Source organism: Pan troglodytes, chromosome 2 (assembly GCF_028858775.2).
Source record: "Pan troglodytes isolate AG18354 chromosome 2, NHGRI_mPanTro3-v2.0_pri, whole genome shotgun sequence".
Lineage (NCBI taxonomy): Eukaryota > Metazoa > Chordata > Mammalia > Primates > Hominidae > Pan > Pan troglodytes.
In genome coordinates this window covers 74,942,126-74,962,656 of record NC_086015.1, presented here as the reverse complement: position 1 = coordinate 74,962,656, position 20,531 = coordinate 74,942,126, and the positions used below count along the sequence as shown (strand labels likewise).

The 20,531-nt window shown below is 38.6% G+C and overlaps 1 protein-coding gene across 37 annotated transcripts in view; it reads left to right on the top strand.

The window, feature by feature from the left end:
* FOXP1 (forkhead box P1) overlaps positions 1-14,447 on the top strand; it is a 629,627-nt gene extending 615,180 nt beyond the window's left edge. For all 37 annotated transcript variants that reach the window (XR_010155275.1, XR_010155274.1, XR_010155273.1 and 34 more), the window contains 2 exons: positions 4,275-4,441; positions 10,945-14,447. Coding sequence is in view for 34 of the 37 variants with exons in the window: in XM_054682054.1 (XP_054538029.1) it covers positions 4,275-4,441; positions 10,945-11,089 (312 nt within the window). In the remaining 3 variants the exon portion in view is untranslated. The remainder of the gene's footprint in view (positions 1-4,274; positions 4,442-10,944) is intronic.
* The last annotated feature ends 6,084 nt before the right edge of the window (positions 14,448-20,531 follow it).

Below are 20,531 nucleotides of genomic sequence, written 5' to 3'. Positions count from 1 at the left end.
TTCTATTGTTCACGGGTTTAAAGAGAAAGCAGGGCTTTGTATTTCTTTTTCTTCTTTTAAAGTCGACTTTAGCATCTTGGCTTGTGTCTGGGGTGGGGAGGATCTGGGGTCTGGTTCACTTTGTGAAAGTAAACCATGTCTGTTTAAACAATAGAGGTGTTTAAGCAAACTCTTCAGTTTTCCTGCAGATTGTTCAAGATTACATGATAATCACATGGAGTATTTATTTCCTACTGACAAACCAAGTACTTGTTACATCACCAATGGTACCAGGAGATGAAGACGCGGGTTTTGAGCAGGAGCGAGATTACCACCCAAAAAGGAGCTACCTGAGGCAGCCCAGCTTCTAGCAAACTTTTTACATGTTGCACATTTCAGTTCTTAAATGAAGGCTACTCCAGTGTCATTTCATTAAAGTACCTGGGTGTAGTACTCAAGTCCCCCTCAAGAGTTCATAAGTAAGCAGTATCCTTTTGGCCAGTGGTCCTGTTTGTTTTTGCCCCTACCCAGACTGTTCGAGAAGCATGTTCTATAGATAAATCTGACATTTGTCATCCAATACCATTGCAGTCCTCGGCAGCATACGTTCTCAATGGGGGCTGTATCACCCCTAGATTGGTTCTGAGATACTACAATGTCTTGTGTCCTTCCAAAGGACCATAATACATGAGCAAATACGAACATTTCTTGGGGTGAGGGCACAAAGAGAGAAACAAAAGTCTAAAAAGGGACAATAATGAAAAAACAGTTGAGACCTTTAGTATGATGGGAACAGGATGAGGAAGGAGGAGATACTGACAGGAGCCCTGGGTCTTGCTCTGCATTAAACAGATATTTATGGAGCACGACTCTGTACCCTACAGGCCCAGAATAGTCTTAAGGCTCCTGGGAATTGATGATAGGCCATTTACCCAGTTTCAGTTTAGAGGCAGATTCACTGGCCTTAGCATTTCAGTAATTATATTTATTTATTTTTAGCCTGAACCAGATTTAATAGGAGAAACTACTTTCTGCGTTTCTTTTAATTACTTGTAGTTTACACAGTAACTTTAGAAGAGTAAATGAAAGCATGCTTCGATGCTGCCACTGTAAATACCATTCATTAGTAACTTATTTTCCCTGGAGTCTTGTGAAGTGTGAATATAAAGCCTGCTCTATCTGGCATAGTATTAAGATTACAAGCACATTTTATATTCATGAGCCGGAAAGGCAAAAAAAAAAAGTGATCCTCCATCCTCTGAATTCTCTTAACTATGTGACTAATTTCAATTAGTATGCTTTGTCATTACAGAACTGTTCAGGTTTCATCTCTGAACATTTGCTTTTGGCATCTTCTTCAGTAGCCCAAAACTGTCCTGCCGTTTTCCAAGAACACTTTCTGTCCATAATGAGGCAAGGGGAAATAAATTGATACAAATTCATGATTTGAGAAGTGGATTGTTTCCCTCTCTTCTACGAGTTTGGATCCCTGATCAGTAGACAGACACATAAGACAACTTTCTACTGTGCAAATTAAATAAAGATTCTGCCAGCAGGCCTTCCTTTCCATTACCGCCTATTTCCATTTTTCAAGACAAGTAAAAATAATAGTGGAACAATATCTTCAAAAAAATTACTAGAGCAACATAATGCATGATATACAATATATAAAATAGGACAGCAGAATCCACTACAGAAATAAAACATGGGACTTGGGACAGATTGCATTATGCTCTGAAAAGTGAAGTAACTAAGGGTAACCGTAAAGCTTCGTATTTATAGACTGCCTTTCCCCTGAGGATCTCAGAGTGGTTAATGTTCCAGGAGCGAGGGTGCTTATGGACTTCTGCACCATTACTTAAGCAACTTCATTTTTTGGCAGAGGTGCCAGCTTGATATGAAACCACATGCTGTGCAAGGACCATTTATATAATTAAGTCCATTTTTGTAACACACCTGCTTCTAAGTGGACATCAACTACCAAAAAAAAAAAAAAAAAACACTTTGTTAGGCATAAGCAGTTAGTGAAAATTTATCTAACCTTGGGTGGGTTGCTCTGATCACTTGCTTAACAGAGAGTGTGTTCAAGAAGCTCCGTTGCGGATCAGGCACTGGGATCTCTCTGCAGCCCATTTGATCATTTTTTCAAGGGACAAGGCTGGTTTTCATCACTTACATCGTTCTTGCCTGAGAACCCAGGGATCAGTATAAGTGCTTGCCTTTGTATGCCTTTCACTACTGTGGCTGTTGGGTCTCAGCCCATGTTCTATGATCCAATCCCAATCAGCAATGGCCTTGACCTAGAATACTTTGAGAGCCAAAGAGAATAAATACTCATCCCAAGAAAGTTGCCTTCTCTAGAGGATGACAAACTCATCCCAATGAACACGTTCATATCAGGATTTCAATTTTGTCTTCACAGTTTTTGACCAGGGAAGCTGCTAAAATAATTAAGCTAGCAGCAGCCCCACTTTTGCCACATTCTGACCTTGGAATAGTGAAATTGTCTTATGAGAGCTTATCTTATGGTATTTCCAGTGGAAAGACGCTTAGCAGAATTTCTGTGACTGAGAGAGGTGTGACCACTGTTGTCTCAGATAAAAGCAGTTAAGATGCTTGTCCAACTGCAGTTTGCAAAAAAAAAAAAAAAAAAAAAAAAAAACAAATAATAGTAGTTCTGGCAACTGCTCTGCCAAAAAAAAACAAAAAGAAAAGAAAGAAAGAAAAAAGGCTTTATTGCAATTATAAAAGAGCTGTTGGAAAAAGTACTTGATGCAAATTATTTGACACACTGTAGGAGAGTGTGGAATGTTCAGATTTGCTGTTCATCAAAATGAGTTCACCACATTTGGAAATAAACACAGGATTTTCCCCCTACTTTTTAAAAGAAGGCAGTTATACACATTTACAAGTAGAAGGAAGGAAAAGCTGTGGGCTTACATAGGGCCGAGCTTTGAAATAGTCCATTATCCAATGCTGTGTTTGGTGAGTGTGCACAGGACTTCTAACACAGGGCTTGTCCCTAGAAAGCCCTGGCTTTGGGGTTTGTACAGTGAGTGAGGCTGCGATTGCCATACTAGCCAGACAGATTTCTGCAGCCCAGCTTTGCACTCTTTTGGCTTTTACTTTCTTTCTAGAGCCAGGATTTCTAGAATAGTTTGGACTCTTGTATGACTGGCCAGTGGAAGTCACTATGCCAGATCATGTTGTGAAAAGAAGTACATCTAATGTACTTTTTTTCTCATTAGGATGGAAAAGCAGGCATAGTCTAGTCTGCAGGAGGACAGTTGTGATAAATCTTGGTTTAATTACAGCTGCCAGTTTTTGAAAGTGTCCTCTGTAATGAAATGAAAAGTCAGTGGGTCATAATCACCACCCGGATGAAACAAATATGGGTACCTTACTTAGTCCAGTGGTATATGTAACTAGTGTCTGCATTTCAGACTTGGTGTCCCTTTTATTCAAATGCAGTATAACAGGAAGTGAATAATATCCTACCTATCCTAAATAAAGTTCAGGATTTCTTCTTTTTCATTTCCTCACTTTTTTGCCGACACTCACGTGGAGTAACTTTGTAACCTTTAATACTGATGTACTTTGGCACCAAAAATAAATATGAGTTAGAGTTTCCCTTTGCCAGAGTTCTTTAGTCCTAAAATCCTAGGCAATTGGTCAGACTCTGAAACATTACGTGGTGTTTCCTTCAACCAGTTATCTCAAACTGCACTAAACAGATTCAAAAATCATTAAAACAGAAATGATGGGAGGAGATAAAAAATTGATTCCAATTCTATAATCTCTTCCTTTTCTATAGGATCTAAGAGGTAAATGTTTATGGAAGTTCTCATAAGTTTGAGCGGTGCGGCCAGGATAATCTGATCAAAAGCTCTAATATCCAATACTGGAGTCATCAAAATGGATAAAGAAATAAAAATTCCATTATATTTCACTGTGATCTGGAAATATTCAGCTCCTCTTAAAAACTCATCCGACATAAACCTCATATTCGAAAGCCCGTCTAAACCATGTGACTACCAAGCAGGACCAAATTGAGTCCTTCCTACCCACAGGCACTTGGTCCCCCCTGGCCCCCAGTTAGCTCTTCAAAACCAAGCTTGGGACAGGTGCCACGAGTCGTTTTTAAAGCAAAATCTTTCAACACCTCTTAGAAACTTGTATTTGCCAGCCATGCTACAATTAACTCAAACTGAAGATTATCGAGTACACCCATAATTAGTAGTTTCCTTGTCTTACATACCCTGTGTCTTCATAAATTTTCTCTTGGTTGATGACAGGCTTCAATGGCTGAGAATAGTATACCTCTATACACTACCGCTTCCATGGGAAATCCCACTCTGGGCAACTTAGCCAGCGCAATACGGGAAGAGCTGAACGGGGCAATGGAGCATACCAACAGCAACGAGAGTGACAGCAGTCCAGGCAGATCTCCTATGCAAGCCGTGTGAGTATTGTCCACCCAAAAGGTCTTTGCTGTCAGATCCTAGTCTCCCTAGGTACACACAGGGAGACAGCCCTTTCTCTGGGCTTTATATACCTTTTCTGTAATTTCTGATTTCCCAGAACCAAGCTAGAAGTTTGTACTTCAAGAAATGTTCAGCTTGGTTAGTGCATAAAAGGACTATTTGCTAACTTTCCCATAAAAGCAATTCACAGCAATAAAATGAGAAACAGGTTTGCTTTTTTTCCTCTGCTTTATCACATCCCAGGCCATTATTTAAGCCACACTACTTTTTCCTCCTCAAACTAATATGCATTCCTATGAAAAAGTTTGCAGTTTGTTCAACTTTCGGGCATGTTGAACCTAGCCGAGAGAAAAAGATGCTTGTTTACTTGGTGGTGCGATAAGGTTCACCACGAACACGCCGCTGCAGCATTATTACCAACCATTAATGATGGCACAAATGAAAGGCGGCATGATTTATAGATTGCTCTTAAAATATCAAAAGGAAAATTAATAGGAGCATTATAGCAGCAGACGGCAGTATAATGAGTGCACATATAACTGAATGAAGTGATGGGCCATGGTTGCCCATGCTGAATGTGAATGGAACCAGGACTGCAAACCACAGGAAAGGCGGAGGCCAGGAGACTATGATGCCCCTGTGAGTGGGTGATGGGAGAAAACTTGGTGTAACTATAACACCCTCTCTCCCAGGAAAAGTTTTCAAACAGAGCGAAGAAACCACATTATTCCAAATGATTGGCTTTGCAGGAGATGCTGTGGAATGACAGTCTCTCCCTTTTAGTGAGCTTCTTCAAAACTGTTGCCCACTTTAAGGTACTAACCCATTTCGTGTTTGCAGTACTGTCAGTTCCTAGAATAGGCTGCTTGTCTACACATTACTTCTGAATTACTGGCCAACATCTTATTTTAAGATAATTTAAGTGATCGGAATGGAAATTATGACCTGTAACAATTAGGAGCAGATGGAATTGGCATCTAATGACAAAGAAAAAAGTGTTATCTGCCAGCATAATTTGGAGGGTACGGGGAAATCTGAAATTTGATTTTCTAGCATTTGAATTTCATCTCCACAGCACTTCAAAAAGGATCTTTACTATCCTTTCTGGATATGGAAATAATCATTTTTAATTTATATGAACAGCATCTTAGCATTTACTTCACAGCATTTTAAGAGTGTGTTTATCTTTCACACTGATGCTGCTATATTTCATCCTTTCCAAAGCAACTTAGTGTTTCCGATTTTCCTGTTATCACATTTGTATTCATCTTAAATCATTGTCATGACACAAGTATTTACTTAGATACTAACGAAGTTCAGAGCAAACGTAAATTGGTATAAGCTACTGCAAGAAATACTCAGAACAAAAATGTCCGGTTATTGAATGGAAGTGATACTATTTCTCATAATCTGTACAAACTCCAAGTTTTTGTTGACATGTATCCCTATTAGTATAAAGAATCACTAAAACAAAGAGATACTTGGATACAAGCCACAGGCACCAGTTCAGAGTGATGCTGATTTTGCTGTACGAAAGAAAGTCACTGCAGGGTTAATTTGTTTAGCAAATTTGAATTAACCCCAGTATTACCCAAACCATGTTTTACAGTAGTCTTTGTAATTTTTGATGAAATGAAGGTTTCAACTATTTTTTACAAGAAACCCTACACAAAAATGTCAAAATGCGTTGCTCAAATCTCACAGGTTTGTGCTGTTTGCTAAATGTAATTATATGTCAACAGCAGATTCCCTGCGCCTGCTATCTGTGTCATAGACTGTTACTCTTTTTGACCTCATATTTCCATTAAGAGAATTCTGTAATGACAAGAGTTTCCATTCTTGTCCAATATGCATTACCCTGCTATGATGCAAATTGTTTTTCAACTGTTCCAGTCTATTGGAATAAATCAAGCCATAAACTTCACGGCACGGCTTGAAGGACCTTGTTAGGAAGGCGGCCTAGCTAATATTGAGTGTTGAAACAGAACTCTTCGTTCTTACCCTTTCTGTGACAGTCAGATACCACTACGTTTCCTTCGTCCTTTGAAACACTAGAAAGTGGTCACATAATTATGGCTTTGGGGCATTCTACTTTTATCCTGATAGGCGCTAAAGGAGCTACAAAGCAAAATACTCCATGCTGTGCAGACACCCCCAGAACACAATGCCTTTAAACGCCAGTCAGCTTTATTTTAAAACTCTTGTGTTCCCAGAGTGGCTAAACAAAGGAATTACTCAGATGTAAGGAGAAGGGAAATGTGTGGTTTTGCACACAGTTATTCAGCGGTAGCCCTTTCGGAAGTAGGAGTTGGAGAGAAAGGGTGGGGGCAGTGTCTGCAAGGAGAGGAAGGTGCATCATACACAGCCCTGACTTCTAGGAGACACGGTGAGTGTATGTGAAGTGTAGTGTCTTCAATAGTCCGCATCTCATCTCAAATCTATCCTTCGTGGAATCCCATCCTCTTTTGATCTTTGAAGTGCTGTGTGCTTGTGCTACACGTTTGCCACACCCCAGGGGTATCTGCCGGCATCAAGAAATGTCCCGAAATCGGATTTCACTTCTCTAAAGTTTCGAAACCTTACTGTCTAACCTGGTTGTGTCATCAGGTAGTCACACAGTAGATCTAGCCAGTTAACGTTTGTTGGGGACCCACTCTGCCTGAGGCACTGGGAGTCGAGCCTACAGGCATGACAGGATCATTACCTCTGTCTTGCGGATAGTAAATAATCCTCATGAATTTTGGCTACCAATTTAGGGAGAAAACGTGTTTTGTTTTTTTATTTGTTTTTTCACTTCTACAGCTTTTAAAATTGATACCTCGTAACTACATATTTTGGGGGTACATGTGTTATTTTGATACATGTATACAATGTGTAATGATCAAATGAGGATAATTAGGTAAACGAAAGATTCTCTGATGTTGTGAACTGTGTTTTGTGGGGCTTTACATGCATCTGATTTTTTGGATAAGATTAGCAAAATATTGGTCAAAGTCTAAAATTATACAGCAAGAACTTCATTAAGATGGAGATGGTTCTATTTCTTCTAGGGGTCCTCATCCTCATTCCCCCTCCCCAAGGTCTTATATGATCTTACATTCTTCCATCATTCAATTCTGGGTTATAAACATGAAAAGATTGATAGACCTGATAGGTAAGAAAGTAGGAAAATGTTGATTTGGAAAACAACATTTGAACCTCAATCAGCATATAGCTAAAACATAAATTTCAGTAATTTATGAAGTTGCAGTTCTCAACAATGAAAGTTTGAAACAAACATTAGGAAATGTTCACCATTGTCAGTAATCTGAGAAACACAATTTAAGGTAACCTGAGCTTACCTTGTACCTGCTAAGCAACAAAATATTTTTTACAAATAATGCTTGCTGCTGATGAGATTGAGTTTAAATTGATAGCCCCTTTGGAAGTTAATATCACAATAAATCATATGAACCATACAGATGTTTTGGCCTTTGCTCTAACAATTCCATTCTTAGAAATTTATCCTAAGGAGGTAAATCAACAGAAGTAGAGTAGAAAGATTAATGGATAAAAGTGGTCATTGTATTATACAAACAGTAAAAGAGAAAGAGCAAGATGATCCTCAAATGCCTAGTATTCAGAAACTGACATATGTCAACACAGTGGAATCTCATCTAGCCATAAACATTATAAATTGTAAAGCTAGGAAAATTTTTAAAATAGCATTCCTGCTGAATTTACAATATTTAAAAATATGACCTCAAATGGAAAGAGATTGGCAAAAATAAGAAAACTGGCCTTAACTAAGGGTTTGTGTTTTTTAAAGGAATAATCATCAGTATAACTAATTCTTCCTAAAAGAATGTAGGGTATCTTAGCAGAGCTGGTTCACAGGTGTGTGACATGCAGTCACATAGGATCTCATGCCTAAAAGGACACTGCACTTGATTTTGTGTGCTTTTATTACCTTTTTATTTAGAGATAGGGGTCTTACTGTATCACCCAGGCTGGACTCGAACTCCTGGGCTCAAGTGATCATCCTACCTTAGCCTCCCAAGTAACTTGGACTACAGGCACACACCACCATGCCTGGCATGTACTTGCTTTAATGCCATTTTTGTCTTGAAATTTTAATTTTTGAGCCAAAGACCCCAGATTGTCATTTTGCACTGGGCTTCCAAAATTATGCAGCCAGTCCTAATTCTTACTGCTGAAACGCTAATACAGCCATTAAAAAAAAAAAAAATCCCCATCCGTAATGCTTAATACAGACTGCTGGGAGGGTGACTCCCCATGCAGCCTTCCTTGCACTGATGTACAACTGTTTCTTTTAAATAAAAATATCCGGCGAGCCATGGTGTCTCACGCCTGTAATCCCAGCACTTTGGGAGGCCAAGGCGGGTGGATCACTTGAGGTCAGGAGTTCAAGACCAGTCTCACCAATATGGTGAAACCTCATCTGTACTAAAAATACAAAAATTAGCCAGGTGTGGTGGTGGGCCCCTGTAATCTCAGCTACTTGGGAGGCTGAGCCAGAAGAATTGCTTGAGCCTGGGGGGTGGAGGTTGCGGTGAGCCGAGATCCTGCCACTGCACTCCAGCCTGGGTGACAGAGCACGACTATGTCTCAATAAATAAATAAATAAATAAAATAGATGGAGAGCCATACATAAAATGTAATGTAATGCAACTTTGCTGTATTTTGTTTTGCAAATAGTTTTTAAGAATAAAGAAATTATTTTTTTAGCAGCCGGGCGCAGTGGCTCATGCCTGTAATCCCAGCACTTTGGGACGCCAAGGCGGGCGGATCACGAGGTCAGGAGATCGAGACCACGGTGAAACCCCTTCTCTACTAAAAATACAAAAAAAATTAGCCAGGCGCGGTGGCAGGTGCCTATAGTCCCAGCTTACTCAGGAGGCTGAGGCAGGAGAATGGCGTGAACCCGGGAGGCGGAGCTTGCAGTGAGCCAAGATCACGCCACTGCACTCCAGCCTGGGCGACAGAGCAAGACTCCGTCTCAAAAAAAAAAAAAAAAAAAAAAAAAAAGATATTATTTTTTTAAAGCTAACATCTAGCCCCCCTAAATGTTCTCTAGGCTGTGCTAATTTTAGAGTCAATTGATTCTGAAGGTTTCTGTCTTCAAGGGCAGTCCAGAGCACTCCTCTGTTTGTTTTTAAATGGTTCAAGGGGCCTTTGGGGTTTGCATACAGCATCAATTATTTAGGAAGCCAACCATCCCCATTACCACCTCTTATTACTAATACTTGATAATGTCAATTTAAAAATCTTCCCTTCTGCAGCCTGTCCCAGAGATGGGACCATTTTTAACTCAAATGGTTCTTTTACATATCAAAAGCCCCTGCAACAGAAAGTCATTTGTATATGCAAAGGATCGGTTGTAAATATGATTTACGAACAACATTTCTCAATAGTTATCCGAGCGGTTTTGTGTGATCACCCCAGTCCCCTTTGGGTGAACCATGCGCTGGTCCATAATGAGAAAGTTGGCAGATTTCATCGCAACCGCGCTCATCCCAGTGGCTGCTACCAGCCGGGCCTCATGTTTTGCCTTGTTTACAGCTGACAGCGTTATTATTCTGATTGGGGCTCTGCTTTCTTATCATATTGTTGTGTTGAGCGAGCCTTTTCCTCTCCGTTTGTGTTTCCTGGCAGGGCTTTTCTTGCCTTATTGACAGTTTGTAAAAATATGCATTAATTTGGAGTTTCAAGCATGTATCATGGTGTCTCTTTGCTGTGTTTGCTTGAAGTTGATTAATGATAGAACCTCGCTTGGGGTCGTCCTCTGGAGAGTTCTTTCACAGGTTCTGCATGTTAACTAGCAAAGCAGAACACACAGCAAGCCATGATTAGCCCAGCCTCCTCTGCTCAGTGGTCCCCACAAACTGCCGTTGCATTACAGATTCTTATTTCATGTAATTATTTGAAGATGGGTATTCATCCACCCAGGATGCCACTACGGGACCTGTTATCTGGTACTCAGTGTGGTTCTAGGACCAGCGGTATCACCTGGGGGCTTGTTAGAGATGCAGAGTCTCAGGCCCCACGCCAGACCTGAATCACACACTGCATTTCAACAAGGCCCACAGGTGACTGCAGCGTGTGTTAAAGTATGAGAAATGCCACCAGGGAGGAGAGGCCCACACCTGTCCAGAGACTAGTGATTCAGAGCATCACTACCCAAGAGAACTTCACGCAGTGATGCAAATGTTCTGTCTGTCTCTGTGCTGGCCAGAATTAACTGCTAGTCACATGGGGCCTTTGAACATAAATGTGGCTAGCACAACTCAGAAACTGAATATTAAATGTAGTAAGATTTCGTTCATTTCAATTTAAAGAGCCACATGTGGCTAATGGCAACAATACTGGACAGAGTTCTAGTTCTAGAGTGCGGCTTTTCTGTTGCCCCAAACTTTTCAGTGCACCTGAGCTGCAATGGGCTGGGAAGTACCCTCACTGAACCTCTGCATATTTTTTCCAGGCATCCTGTACACGTCAAAGAAGAGCCCCTCGATCCAGAGGAAGCTGAAGGGCCCCTGTCCTTAGTGACAACAGCCAACCACAGTCCAGATTTTGACCATGACAGAGATTACGAAGATGAACCAGTAAACGAGGACATGGAGTGACTATCGGGGCGGGCCAACCCCGAGAATGAAGATTGGAAAAAGGAAAAAAAAAAAAAAAAACACGTCAAGTTAGCAGTGAAATTGTTCTCCATTTGTTGTACAGTCTGGAGGATTTTCACTACGTTTTGACAACTCTGAAATGTGTTAACTCTTAGTGCCATCAAGAACCCCATTTGGGAGTATTTTTGATTTTTCTACTTTTTGTTGAAAAAAGGAATTTGTACTCTGTGCATTGGATGGACTTGTTTGGTACTTGGGATTTTCCTCTCTTAACCGTCAACATCAGTGTTGTAAATTTGCTAAACTGATTCACTTTTAGCAGCAGACTTTGAACTGCAGTCCTGCCAACGTTGGACACTGAGGACGCCCGACGGAGCTTGTGCGCCTAAGCTGCAGACCAAGCCTTTGCCCAGAATTTAAGGATTCCAATGGACGACCTATTTGCACAGTACTGCATGTTGATTATCACTGCCTTTACTCCTTTTTTTTTTTTTTTTTTTTTTTTTGCTTCCAGTTGGGATGGGGAAGGCCTTTGTGTGTGTATTGGGGGGAGGGGTTAAAAAATAATTATCCCAAACTTTTTAATGTATTGCTTTTTTTTTTTTTTTTTTCCTTCTACTATACCATTTTAAGTTCTGACCTCAGGCCTCCATTTGGGCCGATGGCCTCTTGGAGGCTTAAAGTTTTCTGTACCTTGTGATGAATGTTAATAGGTGTTTTTATTATACAAAGCTGAATGTCATTTCTCGTTTGTAGCTTTCTGTCACTCATTCCATCTTCCTTCAGACATCACCACGTTTCTGTAAAGTCAGAAAACATTCCGTTTTGGTCTTTTTCAAAAAGGTCCCAAATGCTGCACTCTACACATGAAGGCCCTCTCACACAGACGTGACGTCCTGCCAGAAAGAGAATGAATGACAGAAAAAAAAAAAAGAGAGAGACAAACTCTAGGAACAATGCCGATTCATTCCACGCAGCAGTATTGGGGGTGGTTCGGGGGAGGGGTGTTTCAGATTTTCTTTTTTCTTTTTTTTTTTTTTGCAGCAACCATCATTAATAAATGCCACCACATTCTACCAGCACAAGGAAACATAGGCAGCACTGAAAAAAAAAGCTCATACTAATTAGACTGACAATATGGCCTTGGAAGGCTCTCCCTTGTGGAACCAAGTTGCCATGGGCCTTGGGTGCTCTGCAATAACGGGTGTGGGTTGGTTTTGTTTGCAAAATGGCCAAAAAAAAAAAACCGGCTTCCCTGAGCAGCTGCCCTGAAAGTAGGGGTGGCGGCGGCGGCGGCGCTGAGTTTATACATTAGTTCAGACCTACTTGGTGGCATTAAACTGTTTGAATGCAAATTCGATTTCAGATTGAACTTGTTAAGGGAGTTAATGAGGGCTGAGTTCAGCAAATGCTAAAGTGTTAATTTCAAATATGCAAATTTGGTACTGCAGTTTGTTATGCAATATTATATCACCAACCCAGTATCACAAAAACTCATAGAAGATATCATGTAGGCCCTGGGCTTTGGGGGGGGGTCCCAAACATGGTATGCAGAATGTGATGGTTACAGGTCAGTACAACCTCAGTCCTTAGAACCCCTCCACACTTCAGCTCTGCACCCACTTTCCTGTCATTTATTTATATAGGACTGTAGTTTTTTTTAGTTCGAGAGCCTTTCGAAGCTTAATTTATATTCTTTGTACCTTTTTTCTAAAATTACCAAAGATATTACACAAAGGTAAATTATGTTCTCTGTTTTATGCTTTATCTGATGAAGCCAAATATCCTCTTATTGTTGATCAAAGGAGGCAAAAGAATTTAGAGGCAAATGACAAGCGATAGGCTATTGCAACCTGAGAAAGAGAACTGCTCCTTCATCGTAAATTTAGAAGACCAAGTAGATAATGGAACCAAAGTTGTTACTTTTTTCTAGTAGTTATTTTTCCTTTTTCTTTTTGTGTACCTCTACAGAGACCAAAACTCATTCTCTTAAAGAGATCTTTATGGGGCTACTGCAGATAAAAATAGGACACAATATTAAAGGAGCTACAGAAGGAAGGGAGTCCCATCTCAAAAAAAAAAAATGAATGTATGCCACTGCAATTAGAGTATCCAATAAAGGAGACAGTTTAGAGTCAGGACAGAAAAGCTTCCATAATTGAACTAGATCACATAATAGTATTTCTAGAAAAAGATATTTTTAGATTGTATGCCACTTTTGTTTAAGAACTGTGCTGTGATCACTGTATTAATTTTGGTTTATCTTGGCATATATCCTTCAGTTTGTTTTTATTTTTAATTTTTCCTTTTTTTCCGATTAGGCTTTGGTCAGCATTTTTCATTTAAAGAAAAGTAACACTCCCATCCACTCATAAGCTTGGTACAAAAACTTCTCTGGCAGTTACTTTTGAAGCTTCACTCTGCTTTCTGTATAAAGGGCAGTCTGTGGTCACGCAAGACTTTAAAAAAAAAAAAAAAAAAAAAAAAAAAAAAAAAAAAAAACTTTTCCAGGCAGCTTCATGATGTGCAGGCAGTAGCCAGACAGGGTCATGGGAAGGGGGCCCTGTGCTTCTAAACTGAGTGGTTGCTGGTTAGTTTGGTATTCAAAAGAGGATAAAAATCTGGTAGATTAGTTCATTCTCAGCATGTGTAGCTAGACATGAGTAAAGATAACAGCATGAGAAACTGTTAGTACGCATACCTCAGTTCAAACCTTTAGGGAATGATTAAAATTAAAAAAAAAAAAACATTTCACTCAGTTGCACTTAGTCGTATGTCTTGCATGCTTAGTCTAAAGACTGTAGCAAAAAAAAAAAAAAAGAAAAATTAGATTTTACATATCTTTGCAGGTATCACAGCCTTGCAGAAGAACCAACTGAAAAAAAAATTCTCAGGCTTTACAGCAAGCAAACTTCACTATGATTTTTACAATTCTGATTCTGTATCCCCTGGGGGTTATCCCAGTTGCTTCTTTAGGATGGGGTTTATTACGTTGTACATATATCCCGATGTGTCTGTGTGAATCTTTGTCTTTTTTGGGGGAGGGCAGAGGGCGGTTCTTTTTTTAGATATTGTTCCTAAAAAGGAATAAATGCATACACCTGTTTGTCAAAACACCTTTGCTTTTTGTGCAACTGCTTTATATTAACGATACTAAAAAAAAAATAGCTTTGGAAAAAAAACTACTGTATGTAACGGAATTGCAGAATATGCTGCACATGTATTTTATTTAGTTATCCTTGCTTTAAGAATATTGGATGACATTTCCTGACATGTGGGAGGGAGAAACTCCCTAACTTTTTTTTTCTGCTTTTAAATTGTAACATAGTTGAAGATTTCTTTTTTCTGTTCTCATTGATTGGAGCATTTTGTACAGGTTTTGTGTGTGTGTGTGTGTGCGCGTGCGTGTGTGTTAATCTGTTTTTTGATACATTCCTATCCCTTGTGTTTATCCTACCACTGCCTTCCTGGCTATCTTAAACAAGTTCATACATTTGAAAAGAAAAAAAAAAAAATGTTGTTTAAAAAATGTTTTCTCCTGCTGCAGTAAATATTTTGCATGATGAAATTCCAGGGTCACACTTTTCCAAGTTTATCAGTGAAGTAGTGATTAACAATGGGGAGTGTCAAAACTATTGAACTTTTGTATAAAAAAAAAAAACTTTACAAGGTGCCAAGATGTAAAGAAAATCTGTTACTTTTTTTTCTCAAAGAAAAGCATACATTAGGGAGGTAGTCCCGTGTGTCAGACAAATGCACTGTCAGGAATGAGGATCCAACCTACCTGTCCCTAGAGTCTGTCTTGTAAGATGAGTTAGGCTGCCACCTTGGACCAGCCACAAAATGGAATATCAAGGCTTATGTACATACATGAAGAGTTACCGCCAGTCCTGCCACCTTCGGACAGCTCTAACACCATCCCCAGCATCCCGTCAGACCTAGTAAAGAAAACCTTGGATTCTTAACCCAAGATATGCTGTAAATCACTAGCTTTTTTTTTCCCTCATGGAAAAAAATAGAGTTAAAAAATATTTCCTCTCTTTTCCACATTCCAGTTGAGCTCCGTTTCCAAAGGCACAAAGAAGAGTGTGCTTATTCAGATTTTGAATCTTTTTGGTACCTTTTGGTTAATGACATAGCCTCCTGAAATTCTGGATGTCTTCAAAGTCAGTTTTGCTTCTTTATCCTGAGAATCAGATTTACAATGCTGAAGGCATTTCTTGGGCCCAGTATAGCTCATGCAATCTCTGCTACCCATAAGCCTTGATGAAGATGATACAGTCCGGACTGTGAGCATGGTGCTTCATGTATATGTGCTGCCAGTAACAAGAATTTTTTTGTTTTGTTTTGTTTTGATAAGGCATAAAAGAAACTCATTCCTTGACATCAACTGTAATTCCATCATTCCATGTCTGCAGATACAGACAATAAAAAAAATGTTGTGTAGTCAGTACTAATTACTGACATTATAAGCATTCTCAAATGCAATAAAAATGCTGGTTGTTCACACTGGTAGTAAAAGTCGCCACAGCCTAAGTTTGTTTCCCTTTCTGACCTGCTGATATTGTATGTTAGGCATATGCCTTAGGTTTATCACCAGCTGCTTCCAATGCAGAATTAAAATCAATCTTAAAGCTTTCATCATCAGGGAAGGCTGAAGCTCTTATCCTCAGGATTTCCAAGTGAAAGTATCCACTTAGAGAATTGGGAAGTGAAAAAAAAAAGAGCAAGAGATGCTATCTTTTCTCTTGAGGAAGCACACCCTTATTTTTTTCATCAAATTTTATAAAGAAAAAATGTTTAATAACTAGCATTAAGAGCAAACTAAAATTTCAGAGGAAAGCAATTTCATGAATAATTCATTAAAATTTCACATCTGCAAGATTAGTCATCCAAATAAAATGCTAATGTCAAAAACATGCACCGTCTATAATATTCTCATCAAGAAATCTTTTTGCATATAATGATAAATGCTTAGATTAGAACAAATGATTTTATAAAAATATTCTATCAAAAGTATGCTAGATAATTGTATTCATTGAAGAAAACAGAACTTCAATACCTAAATATTCCAGAAAAACCATCTTAATTTTGAGATTTTAAAAAAATAATTACATGCATTTAGGAAATGTGCTGTTTCTTTTTAATATTACTCTATAGTATATATTCTAGGGATTAATGAATTTGAGCATCATCTTTCAATAAAAATTAAATTGCCAATATGAAAGCAGTATTTTAAGTGGCCAAACCATGGTAACATAAAACCATTACATATATAATTCAGAGCACATAATTCAGGGCAAAAGATGACTTGAAAATTAACCTCCCAGTCTTTATTCTGCAAAACGCCCACCGATGCTGAGGATACAAGCGAACATTCTTTCCCAGCATTGTTTTGAAAAGCCCTTATTAGGAAAGTTGTGTGTGTGTGTCTGTGTGTGTGTTTTTAACAAGTAGATTTTGCTATTAAGTTGCAAACTAGTGTCCTCTTTGAATTAACAATTATGCCCTATCTAGAAACCCCTTAGTCTCAATAATTAGCAAAACATTTGAACCTTTAATTCTCACCTGGCTACTGAGACTATAATCTTAGGGTTAATTCAAGTTCCTTTAATTACCAGGCTTAAACCTAAATACTGCTTACAGCATATACATTAGTAAAATTTAAAAATGTACAGATACTTCTTTTAATAAACTGGAGGACCTAAACCAAGTATGACGATATGTTAGTGAAGATTTTGCTGGTTGAGGCATAGTACATTTTAACTTATATTTCAGGAATTGTTCTCAAGCAGGAACACTCTTTTACATATTTATTTCAGGCTTGTCACTCTCATAAACGAGGCAGCAAACCCAAAATATTGGCTCTTCTTATAAATAGGCGCCTTTATATAAAGAACATAAAACTCTTAAGACTAATTTCACACCAACACAGGCAGCTTCATAATAGTAACCACCTCTCCCTCCCCCCTAAAAAAGATAAAAACAAAGTATAATTAGTCTTTCTTATTAGATTTTTTGTCTTTGATGATATTACGTATTTATGTGTAGGGTAGTAATCACAATGTATCCTTCATCTTCATTGTAGTTGAATCAAATAAAAGTATTCTTTATTCAAATAATGTGAAGTTGGGTGTCTCAAACCTTCATTTAAGGAATTGATGAAAGGTTTAAGACAAAATTCACGTTGGAGGGAAATTAAGTTACATACAAAAACACTGGTTTTAACTGTGGGACAATATTTGGATTAGAAAACCATCTCTAGACATAACCTACTTATATTTATTTTTAAATGGTATTTTATTTTTTAAAATAACAAAACCCAATGTTGTCTTATTTCCACTTTGATTGTAAAATGACATTCAATGCTTAATACCAAAATATATATATATACACATTTGAAATTATCAACGGTCCTTTTTTTTTGGTTTATATTGAAAATATTGTGAACGGAAAAAGACAAGCTTCAAGTTATAATGTTAATTTGAAGGTAACCGGCCTTTCAAGAATTAATTTCAGCCAAAGCAATAATCATTATTTACCAGCATGTGACATTTTTATCACTCATCATATTAGCAAATTTCCATTGAAAATGCTAAAATGGTTCGTCATAAGGCAGATAACTGCTCGAGCTGTAAAAATGACCAACACAAGTGCCGGTACTCAAACATTAAATTATACTGTAATTAATAAAGACAGTTAAACTGTCTACTAGCAACAGCAATTTAGGTAACCACATTTGATCGGCTATAAATTGTAACTACATTAAAATTCCAGAAATATTAGCAATATGGATTACTTGATGGAAGTCAGTGCTGATCACCAACTCTTTCTTTCTTTTTTTTTTAAACAACGGAAGCACAGGTCATGTTGACCACAAATCCGTGGGCGAAGATCAGGCCTTAGCACTTTTAATCTTGTGAAACAAGCAATTACAAATAGTTGCATCGATTTGTTAAAAAGCTTTAGGTGACATAAATTGTTTCCTGTTTAGCTTATTGCTCTGATACATAGATGTCACCAAGTCCAGTATTAATTAGGGCCATAGAACAGCACAGGGTGGCCGATATGGCATCCAATCAAGAATTTGTCAGTCCTTTGTGAAAGTTCTCAAGGGCTGCTCTCACTGGCTCATTTCTCATTAGTGACAGAGAGAGAAAAGGAAAACTATTTTGTTATGCGAAGTCTTTAATACCAGGTTGATTTTGGGTTTTAAACTAAATCGCAGGATTTCAGACTTGCTTTCTTACTATTGGACATAAAACGCCACATTTTAAAACTATCTGCTAAACAGAATAATATTTACAAGGCATTTCAGCCCCTGAAAAGCTAACCCTTTTTCTCCTTTTCAATATAGGGTACCATACATGTTTCCTTGGGTTTATATTTCTACACTTAAAATACAATTTTAAATGGCTTTTGCACGCTATTGACTTAACATAAATCAAATGTATCATATATACTTTCTTTAGGTTGGCATGCCACTTAGAAAAATATGTGAGATTCTGGAGGAAAAAAGTCTGGAGAAAATTTATTAAATAGAAGTTTTTACTGTAATAGAATATTAATGTAAGCCAATGCTCTTTTGCCATTAAGCTGATCCTTTTTTTTTTCAAACATACACATGCTTTTTATTATTTTGCACTCAAGCAAAAATTCCACATTCAAAGACTTTCCATCTAGTCGGGAATGTCTCTGGCAAGAAACATGTCAAGAAATCCTGACCTCCCGAAAGACATCAGACATCATTCACACTGCGCATTCGCCCCACTGGGCAGGGAACACAAGCCCACTTTCCCCAAAACGTAACGTAGATGCTGGTCACCAGTGGGGAAGGGGGGGGAACAATTACTCTTTAAATCCTTCCTCACTGCTACTCCACCAGTGCACAGATGAAAAATGTTTGATTTGCAACATAAAAGATTCATTAATTACCACTTGAATATTTAAAGCTATTCTGCAGTCTAACAGAGATAGATAAAGCAGTGAATTAAAACCTCTAATAAAATTGTAAAAATATTTCGGTAAGTTTACCCGTGTTGTGATTTAGGGAGAGATTCAAGCATTCTCGCAGAATAGTTTCTTAGCATTTTTCAAGTGTGTATTTGAAGGAAGGAGCTAAGTGTTTGGGGAATAATTTGTTTCACATTTTCAAATGTTTACTAATAATTTATTTTCAAATCAAGCTTGCTACTTTAGGACTCTATGGATAGAAAAAAAAAATCTGCCAAACAGGTCGGAGCATTATTTGTCTGACCAGAAATTTAAATTCTTTAGAAGTATTCAGCTGGCTGTGTAAGAAAACTGCACATGTACCCCCTGAATCTAAAAAAAAAAAAATAATTTTTTAAAGTATTCAGCTGGGCTGAAGGGTTTAGTAGCCATGTACATAAAGTACTGATTTTCTTCCCACAAAATGCATCACATCTAAAAACACTCACCTCAAGAACACAGCCTAGCAGTCCCTCCCACCCCTGCACAGCTCCTTCCTTCAGTAGATCCATGATCCATTCAGTGTTTGGATCCTGGGATCCTAGAAGTAGACCGTGCCGAGCACACTCTGAAATCAGACGCTAGAGAATCCACATACCAGGCTACCAGTTCCAGCCCTAACCAAAAGAAACTGGGTGATGTTAGCAAAGTTCCTTCATCTCTTTGGTCCTCAGCTTCCTCTGTTAATTGACATTTAACTAAATGATGAAAAGGGTTTCTTCCAATTTTAAAGTTCTAAAATTTTAATAACATATTCTCCCTTGGGGACTTCTCTTGATGAAATCCATAGTCTCAGCATAAAAGAGTAGTGTGGCACTTCATATTTCAACCAATATTCTGAAATAGTCTTATCAAATCCTGCCTTGTAACTTGCCCTGTCGGAAGGAAATTTCACTAGATACATGTTTCTATCCACTCATCTATTCATCCCTCCATCTACTCACCCACAAAGAAGTGTTAAAGGCGTTAAATGACCTACAGCTCAGAATAAGATAGACACAGGCTTGGCCTCATTGTACCTAACGGTTCACAGGGAGGAGTTGCAGTGCACGCAGTGCCAGTGAGAGGGCAAGTACAGGAATACACAGGAAGACCGCCTGCTTCCACTGGGGACCATCAGGGAAGCTTCCTGGAACATGCAAGGTTTAACTGAAACCCAAAAGATGGCTAAGCCTCTGCCGGCTAGAGGGAGGGAGGGAAGGTTCTAAGCAAAGGGAATAGCGCAGTAGCAGGATCTGGGGTATGAGAGGTATGAGACTTTCCAAGCAGAGGGAGGCAAAAAACATTAAAAAAAAATACACTAAGTCATCATTGCAGTTACCATCTAACAATAATTAATACCATCCAGTGCTTCATGTGGTCTAGCTCAGTCATTCCTCAGGAGGTGTTACTGAAATCAGTTCTTTCAGATTGGGAAACTGAGGCACAGCGAGGTCAAGAGACCTGCCCA